General features: G+C 40.6%; 1 protein-coding gene and 1 pseudogene across 1 annotated transcript; both read left to right on the forward strand.

Moving 5' to 3' along the window:
• The first annotated feature begins 948 nt into the window (after nucleotides 1–948).
• Nucleotides 949–3171, forward strand: LOC140940868 (beta-2 adrenergic receptor-like; annotated as a pseudogene).
• Nucleotides 3172–5193: 2022 nt separating this feature from the next.
• LOC140940732 (heparan sulfate glucosamine 3-O-sulfotransferase 1-like) lies at nucleotides 5194–8288 on the forward strand. The gene has a single exon (XM_073389696.1). The coding sequence runs from the start codon at nucleotides 5361–5363 to the stop codon at nucleotides 6699–6701; it is 1341 nt and encodes a 446-aa protein (XP_073245797.1). The 5' UTR covers nucleotides 5194–5360; the 3' UTR covers nucleotides 6702–8288.
• The last annotated feature ends 1670 nt before the right edge of the window (nucleotides 8289–9958 follow it).

Below are 9958 nucleotides of genomic sequence, written 5' to 3' on the forward strand. Positions count from 1 at the left end.
GTCTTCCTTTTCTAATACTGAGAACGAAGACCTTTCGAAGCAACCAAGCAAATGCGTCATGGAAAATTGAGCGCAAATAAAGAAATTCCCACGTTTCGTTCGCACTATTCATTTTAAAAAAACAATTTTTGTTTTTCTTATCGAGACGAAAAATCGACATCGAGATAAGTGATTTTTGGTGTTGTTTTAATTACACTAATGGCCCCTAAAAGTATTTAAAATCGCCACATCGATAAAACGTACCTTATCGACGGGTGGTTTGTTAGTTTTCATAGTTTTGTTCCATTGCAAGCAGAGAATGTCTTTACTCAACCAATCATATTATTTATGATAACTTATCACCTGGACATCAATCTATACCTCTCTCTAAAGGTTTTACTGTGCGCTGCAATCAGATTTTAGATTTATATTTCACGCCCATTTTCATGAATTAAGGATTTATCTGCTGTAGGAAAGAAGACCTCAAACATGTCAAAGCGGAGTGGAGTAGTTGAAAAGGAGTTTTCCGCCTCTTGATCTTTGCCGTATTTGGAGTGTTGCGTTTTCTTCGTTTAAATTTAGCGTGTGAGCCAAACTGACGCCGCTCAAATATATTCTCTTCTTGCCAGAGCTAGTTTAATCGAGACGATAGTTCACATCACATGTTATCAAAAAATTATGATCTAATGGATTGTTCTCTCAGGAAAGAAGCGGTTCCTCCAGTTTATCTGCGCTGAGATGATTTTACTACGAACCGAGATCGAGCAATTATAGCCATAATAGCGGAGTACCGAGGCCTTGTTGTTCTGCTCTAGCTTTCGTTTTGGGTTGAAGGGTTTCAGTTTCCGCAACTCAGTTTTATTCAAATATGAGAGAAGGAACAGCGCTTAACTGAAAGAAAATAACTGCTAGCTTTAGACTTAGTCTGAAGTGATTCACTGGGCAATGGCGAACGCGACATGAAACCAAACGACACTGTCTGAGACGGTCCTTATCTGTCCACATCTACCAATTGAGGTTCAAACTCTTCCGTACATGGCGAATACTACGGCTCAAGTCATCACTTTGTTAACATGCATCGGCAACGGAATTTCCTGTCCAGTGGCTACAGTGGAAAATCTTTTAGTCTTCGCTGTTTTTTTGAAAACTCGTAGTTTATGGACAGTCTTCAACACCTCAGTTTTATGTCTGGTATTCACTGATTTGTTAATCGCCATGTTTGTACAGCCAGCGTTCATTGCTCATCAGACAGGAAAGTAGATAAGCTCTTTCGCTTGTATTCCCTATTTTATTAAAACCGTGTTCGAGTTCTGGTGCGTGGGGTTATCCTTTATCACTCTCTAGCCTGCGAGCAAGCTCTCCTTTTTGAGCGAGTGAAACCGGGTGAGGACAAAACATGGACCAGGGGTCCATGGACCCCCTCTTTGGACCGGGTCCATGGACCACTTTCATGGACCGGGTCCATGGACCCCCCGTCATGGACCAGGTCCATGGACAGTTTTTATTATTTTATAAGAAGGTTTTGCACCAGGTCCATGGACACTCAAAAACAGAAATAGTGCCAAAAAAAGATTTGCCGAGACGCTGTTGACCAATGCTCACGATTGATCACAAATATTTAGTTGTGCTTACATGACATACACTCTGCTTGCACATGTGCAGTCGCAAGACTGTTAAATGAAGCTAATTCAAAAGTTATCACCAAGAGAGGAATTACGCGCTCCAGTACAAAGACTCGCATCACCCTTAGAAAAACAAGCTGGACGTTAAGAATTCATTGCTTTTAGAGCAATTATGACTGATGTCACATCGCAATTCTCCATAGGTTATGTAGCTTCAGTTTAAGCTACAATCCATGCCACTTCTTCTTCTTCGAGATCTGGATCTGTAAATCACTTTCCGTGAGAATTTATAATCGTCCTGCTAAAAGCGCTAAGGAGCTGGGCCCAGCCTGACAAAACATCGCAGGAAAAAGTGACATTCATGGACAAAAAGAAAGTGGCTTAGAATTATTCAGATCCAGGGTGCACATTGGAGAAATTAAACAACCTAAAACCCTTTTAATCAGCCGCAATGAACAGCTTTAAATTTTAAAAGAGGTAGAAAATCAATATGTGTGTCACGACCTCTCAGTATGAAATAAGCGGCAAAAGTCACATTTGCTCAGTCAAAAGGTTTTCCTCCGAAGCATAATCTACCCATCAGAGAAAACAATTCATTGGAACAAGCAGCATTTTGGCATGAGGTACCAACCCCACCTTTTTTTACACTATGTAAGCACAATTAAACATTACTGATCAATCGAGCATTGTTTGTTGTTGTTGTTGTTGTTTAACCTTATTTTTGCACTATTTCTGTTTTTGTTCATTTCTCGTTATTAAAAAAAACTATCCATGGACCCGGTCCATGACAGGGGGTCCATGGACCAAGTCCATGAAAGTGGTCCATGGACCCGGTCCAAAGTGGGGGTCCATGGACCCCTGGTCCATGTTTTGTCCTCACCCAGTGAAACCAGTCTCGTGAGAACGCGCGAGCGAGCGGCGAAGCCGCGAGGGGCAGAGGAAAGGCCCCTCGCTTGCGCGTTCTCGCGAGGCTCGCTTCGCTTGCCCAAATAGGAGAGCTTGCTCGCAGGCTAATCACTCTCGCGCTCAGACATTGGAGAGATACTTTGCGGTGTTCAAACCGTTTCATTATCGCGCTTCTGTGACGCGATTTCGCGTGCTATGCGTTATTTTAAGTGGATGGATCGCGTGGACAGTTTTCAGCTTCGGCCTTCGATTTTCTCCAAATGGCACGAACCTTAAAACAGAATCAATTGTATCCTCTATCTTAATATCATTTACTCTAATCGAAACAGTATTCGTTTATATTAAATTGTACAACGCCACTAAAATCAAAGACTGGTCTGTTAATAACCAATCGGATCGAAACAGGACGAGTGATATAAAGTCACAGGAAGCTAAGACCGCTAAAACAGTTGAAATCATAACTGCAGCTTTTTTCCTCTGCTTCGTTCCAACTCTATGCGCGTCTCTAGTGCACCAGGCTGGCGCTGTCCAGGATGGCGTCATGTTGCATTTGATTTATCCATTGGCTGAAAGTGTGCTATTTTTAACTGCAGTGATCAATCCTTTGATTTATGTGTGGAGCAATGCGTTTGGCAGAGAAGGCCTAAAAGCGGCTATTCAATAAAGGACCCATCTAAAACAGAAGTAACGGCCATGTAGACCCTGCTTATTTTCGGCAATCATTTAGTGGAAACAAATGGTGGACTGACCTGATTGACTACTCAACGCTGAACACCAAGTTCATGTTGCATTCATTTATTAATTTGACTGCAAAATGGGGGAATGTATACCATGCACGAGGCATAAATGCTCAGTGGCCACAAAGAGAACCAAGTACCAAGTATAAGCGAGGGACTTACACAGCATCCAAGAAAACATCCTAGTATATCCAGTAACAGCTGTACACCTGAACAAGAATGGTCTGGCGAGAAGAAATAGTTTAGAACTAACAAAAAATAGTTCAGTTCAGTTTAGTTTTTTGTAGTCTTTATTGCACTTCTCGTTTCTTTATTCCAATTACTTTTAGCTGATTAGATCTCTCCCGGTCCTCCTTGAGATCCAACGTTGAGACCTGTAGGATCCTCGGCCAGGGTTTTTTCAGCAAATTATTTCTTGATCATTCAAGAAAAAAAGTCGTTTCGTGGACCTCTTTTAGCGCTTCTTGCATAAATTAAAACGAGCAGTTGACCTCTTAAAATCCACATTTGGTGCCCGAGGACCAGTACTTGGGTACCGGCACCAAGTGGAGTTGTGTTCACACCTTGAGTAACCGATATGTGACTGTTTACATAGTTACTGCATTTCGCCCTTGCAAAAGCCATTTTCAAACATGAGCGTAGCAACTAGAGCAGTGGACTGCCCCATAAATGACAAAAACGGTGTGCACACGGGAACCCAGTGCCCACTGTTGTGCTGGAGTGCAAAGTCTCCGACCTTTTACTCGGCCACCGGCAACGTGCCCGAATTCTAGAGTGGAGACTTGAAAAAAGGATGTGTCCACATTAGTACCTAGCCAGTACTCGGGCACTCTGCGAACGCTGCCTTAAAAAAGTAACTGAATTTCAACTGCATGTTGCGAGCCTGGGCCAAACCCCTCCCCGTCCGATCATATTACAAGGGATGGGATTAATTAAGGCGCAGGATATACTTTGGTGAACAAGAACATCCTCTTCCTATCTCGTGGCGAGAGGATGGGATAGCTTGACAAGTTCTTCCTCACATGAAACTTTATCACTTCCTTCGTTCCTTCCAAACTACTCGGCTCTCATTGTTCTTCCTTGAGAGGGTTGTTTATCATTTCCAAACCGTTTAGGGAAATTCTGGCTAGAAGTCGATGGATTATGCACGACGGTCGTTGCAGTGAGAATTTTCCGGGAGCAACGAAACGAAAGAATACTCCTGTTCACGGCCGGTGGGAATGTTTCTAACGGAGATTGATGTTCCATTTTGTCAAACCCATCTTTATTCCAGTTTCAGTCTTGGTGGCCATTTTTCGTTAAATGGGATTGTGCAAATCATGGTAAACGCATTTCACCCAGCGAAAATTGTCCTGGGTTATGTTTACTATTTGCCCATACCGTTTTACGACCGGTTTACCCAGGCACATAAACTGTAAACAACTGACTAAGGTCAGCCAGTGAGACGTTATGTGACTCAACGAAAGCAGGAGACCATCCTGCCGGCTTGAACAGTGACAGAGAATATCAAGATATACTCAGCAACAACTTTTCCGTCTGTCTCCTTCGAAATAAAAACCTGTACAAAGCAACAACTCGTTCCAAAGACAATACTGTATTATTAATAATAAGAATAATAATTAAAAATAATAATAATAATAATAATAATCAAAATTTGCCCTTGGCATTAGCAAGTAGTATTGGTCCTCTCAGAGCTCAGCTGTGACCAGTTTCATTATTTTTGCCAGATTTTTCTACTCTCCGGACGTCATACCTACTTCCTACTTGTACTTAAAATATCTTTACAATTTACTATACTATCGATCGGGTTATTACGTAGTTAGCGATAAGCTAAATAACATAAATCGCTGATAAAGCGTAGATAAAAGTGCAACCATTGCGCCAATGATTGTTGACATGTTGACACCTATTGTTTCGGAAACCAATCAAATAGCTCACTCTGTCAATCTATTTACATTCATGCAAAACTGTACTTTTAAAAATAGCTGAATTTACTACCCTGAAATCTTCGTTGGAGACTGCTGGTGATATTTTGATGCTGAAAGTTTAAATCATGCTATAAAATCTGGAATTTGGATCAGCAAGAATTTACGAAGGCTATGCATGACCAAGGCTCATGCCATGCAAACGTGTAAAGTCGTGGGGAGACAGCCTTTGCTTGAAGAGCAAGCGTCTTCTCGTTTTGTTGTTCGTTTCATCAGCGATATTGACGTATATTGTTTATGATCGTACATCTAGAAGCAGAAGTTCCTTAGAACAGTCTTATCTCCGAAGTTTCCATAGTAAGAACAAAAAGACTAAAATATTTTCTGGAGGAGGAATTGTGAAACAGCCGAAACAGGAACACGTGGCAATAAAGGTGTCCTCGGATTTCAAAACAACACTTAATCCAGCTCTAACCTCATTTGGAGGGAAAAAACTTTCTTCGAAATCGCTCAAAGAGACAACCACTGATAGGAAATATCCGGAAAAGAGTTTTCAACGCCATGAAAAAAGCTCTCTTAACGAGGATGGCTTCATCACAGATGGTGAAAGAAAGGGAAACAATTCGGAATCCTTTGCAAAAACAGTACATGGTGATCGGAAACGTTTGATGAATTTCAGAAGTCACGTTAAAGATGATGAAGCTGATAGGAACGTCGCTAAGACTGGAATCGAGGATGGAGAGATGAGGAAACGGCTCCCAAATGCTATAATCATCGGCGTGAAGAAAGGGGGAACGCGAGCACTTCTGGAAATACTGAAGATTCACCCAAGTATCAGAGCTTGCAGTAGCGAGGTTCATTTCTTCGATCGTGATGAAAATTATGAACAAGGTCTCGAGTGGTACCGGCAGCAAATGCCAGCTTCATTACCCCATCAAATCACAATCGAAAAATCACCAAGTTACTTTATTACACCTGAAGTTCCAGAGAGAGTACATCGAATGTCCAAGACTGTGAAACTCCTTGTAATAGTTCGCGACCCTACTCGTCGAGCGATATCCGATTATACACAGTCACTGGAAAGAAAACCCGATAATCCTCCTTTCGAAAAAATGGTAATGGATGCTGATGGCAAAATCGACGAAGACTGGTCAAAACTAGAGATCGGTCGTTATGCTAAGCACCTAGCGCGTTGGTTAAAATATTTTCCTTTACACCAGATTCACTTTGTGAGTGGAGAAGAGTTGATCAAGCGGCCGGCGAAAGAGGTACAACTCGTGGAGCGATTTTTAAAATTGAAACCTTTTATAACGGAGGACAATTTTTTCTTCAACGAGAGTAAGGGATTTCCATGTTTTGTAGGCAAAATTACAGAGAACGGTTCGGTAAAAAAATCGCACTGCATGGGTGAAAGCAAAGGACGAAAACACCCTGTTGTTCAAGAAGACGTACTCGAACGTTTACGAGAATTCTTTCGTCCTCTTAACGGGAAGTTTTATTCCATGGTGGGGCGAAATTTTAACTGGGATTAAGAAGAGGCTTACTGGATTTATAAACTTAAGTTAGTTAGGTTTGAGAGCTGTTGAGCATTTCTAGGTGAATGTTGTTTACTTTGCAAATGATACATGCCGCCATGGACAAACATTCTCAAACGGATTATGCAATTGGAAAGTTCGAAAATTTTAGTATGACATTTTCCTTGAAAGGAATAATAAGTTATTAGATGCTAGCCAATTTTGCAATTCAAATATCTGGCGTGTTCACTTTCATAGCATCTGACAGCTGGTCTTAAATAAGTTACTTTAAAAATCAGGAATTATTTATTTTTCCTCACATAACTATTTATTCAAAAATTTCCTTTTATTTAAGGTAATTTCTCCTTGGGGGCGAAGGAAAATGTAATGATAATGGAACTCTTACCGGTACTATCACCCAGAGGGGAAAGATAAACAGGAAACGTTACTGAATGATTATCTGCTAAAAGCTCAGTCTAAAAGCCTTAAACTTTTTCTTTTTTTTCTCAGCATTCTGACTCATTTTCACTTTTCAAACGCTTATGGTAATTTCAATCTGAAAATATTTTTGACATGTACAAAAAGCTGTTGTAGAAAATTAATATGATACGCCTGTCATGATTTGAGTGTTTCTCTAAATTAACACAAAACCAAAGAGTGAAACAAAACCTCAAAAATATAACCTTGGGCTTTCTTTTATGACCACACCTGATTAAGTTTTCAAGGTACTGCATTAATTTGGATCTGTTTATTTTTTCCCTTGTTGGGAGTGATTTCATTCAGCTCTATTTATAATATATTTCATAGCCCCACATACTGATGTTCTTTGGTTTTTGTCACCCTTTTCTTTCCCACAGAGGGGAGGATTGTGTGACAAGCCAAAAGAATGTTGGCACAGAAGGCTTAATAAGTGTGCTTGAATCACAAGCCCACTTGCTTATTTATAGTTACCACCTCCTAGACCTGAATAGACCTGAGTTAGACCTTTCCGTAGTCACTGGTCATGGGGCTGGGGTTGCTTAAGCATTCCGTGTGTACAGACATTGTTTTGGCTAGTTACCATTGTTGCATGATGAGCGAAAACAAAGTCTGTGAAGGAAGCTAGGACTTCTTAGCAGCAGCAAGACAAGACATTTATTACACTGCAATATTACTTACAATTTCTTGGCACTCAGTTAACCAAAACAGCCCAGGCTGGAAGCAGCTGAGAACATATTTACATACTGGTGGACCTAGTTATTTTCTCAGCGCCTAAAAGGAACAAATTTCTTTCATACAACTGTTTCAGGTTTAAAAAATCTTAATCTCATTAGTGTAAGGGTAATCAGCACAAACTCACTTTTTACACCTTCTGAATTCTGCAGGACTGTGTGGCACAACATTTTTACAAACTCGAGGGCTGTGGATGTTGAATGATATTTTTAACATCCACTTACGTAGCATAATTCGGTTGAATGTGGATGGCCATGAAAATAGATGGTTTGATAAAAATTATTGAAAATGCTAGACCAGGACAATACTACAGAAGAAATGCCATTATTTTCATAGTATTTTTACTTGACAAAAAAAACCATTGTGTCATGTAATTCAACAATAAACTTGTAGCAGAAAATTATATTATCTTGTGAATAGATTTTTGATGCCTTAATTATAAAATAAATATTAGTATATACGTTTAAATCCAAAAAGACTTGTTTATCTACTGGCTAGAAGTTTCAAAAGAGCCTAACTCCTAGAAAATATGGACTCTTACTTTTAAGAACACCAGCTCCCAGTCCTGAAGGTATTGTCATGAATGGGTGTTAACTGTATCAGGCTTGCAGCAACAAAAGGAAGACACTTGGCATTTTCCTCATTTGAAGGTTTTTTTTTCTTTGTGTCAGGAAAAGTGATCCTCAGACCTTAATTGGGAAAAAGGGAATGAGTCAAGCAAGGACCAGCTTCCATTTTTTCTCTTGCCTTCAACTCGTTACTTTTAGCCCCCCCCCCCCCCTCCCCTACACGTATTGTCTGTTCACAGGCTTAACCTTCCACCCCTCTAACTATTCATATTGTAGCCTTTCATTAGTGCTTAAGACATTACCTTGAGTTCATTCTGATTGTGTACCTATGTATGTAAGTCCTGGTTATTGCCAAACTTAATAGAGCCAGGTGCTGTTAACTGGGAATGGGATATTTAGGGGCGAAATACTAAAATTTTCCCACAGTGATTTTGCATGTCTCATGCTGATTTCTCTCCCTGGATTTCCAAGAATGAAAAGGAACTGGTTAATAGTTTTCCTCAGAAAATTGCCTTGCTGGTCTGTGAATGTTTTTTTGACTCCCAGGGATTTGACCCCACCCCCAATCCAAAGAGAGATCACAACCCCTGGGGTGCAAATGCTGCCATGTATGGTCTATACAGGTATGTGCCCCTGTGAAGGGGATGGTTTTCAAGCAGTTTACTATGAGATGGGGTATAGAAACCAGAGACTTAGGGTCTAGAATAGGGTATCATTTTCAAGGAAACTGATCAATTGGTTGAAGATTGGAATCTAGACTAGGAAAACCAGGAATTGCCACTCAAAAATATAAAAAAATCAAATCGGTTTTGTTTTGGCTGGACTGTGCTAGGGACCTAAGTAATTTCTGGAAATCAGCTGCTCTAGGATAGGGGGGATTTGGGGAGTTTAGTGTAGCATGGGGTAGTAAAATTCAGCCGAACTAGCTCTGGTACGAGGCTAAGGGTTCCAGGTCCAAGCGGCAGATCCCCACCCAAAAATTCCTAAATTCCCCTCCCCCCGCCCCCCACCCCCGGGGCACAACCAGGAAGATTTCATTTGGGCCTTATTTCTTACCATACAAATTGGGAAATTCTGTCAAGAGTATCTGTGCGTAAGGGCAGCCCACCATTTTGGAGGGTTCACAATCTGTTTTGCCAACTTCTGATCACCTCTGAAATGTAAGGATTTTGTCTCTTGGAGAAAAAAGCACCAATTTTGAGAAAACCTTCCCTCATAGTCCTTTGCATTAAACCTCCAACACGAATCAAGGCGTCGCTGCCTAAATACTCGGAGGAAACATATGGAAATTCTTGCAACCCTGTCAGAACAAGACTTACATGTCCGATTATGTACATACAGATAAAACGGAGATTTTTGTGAGATGTCTATCATGAAAGCCATCAGGTAATCGGTTTTAAGCCCTATCAAATCAACTGGTATTATTTGTACTGAGAAACATTGGTAGTTACCAGTAAAGGTCAAAATGACCTACAAATAACGTATACGCAAATC

This window comes from Porites lutea, chromosome 6 (assembly GCF_958299795.1).
Source record: "Porites lutea chromosome 6, jaPorLute2.1, whole genome shotgun sequence".
Lineage (NCBI taxonomy): Eukaryota > Metazoa > Cnidaria > Anthozoa > Scleractinia > Poritidae > Porites > Porites lutea.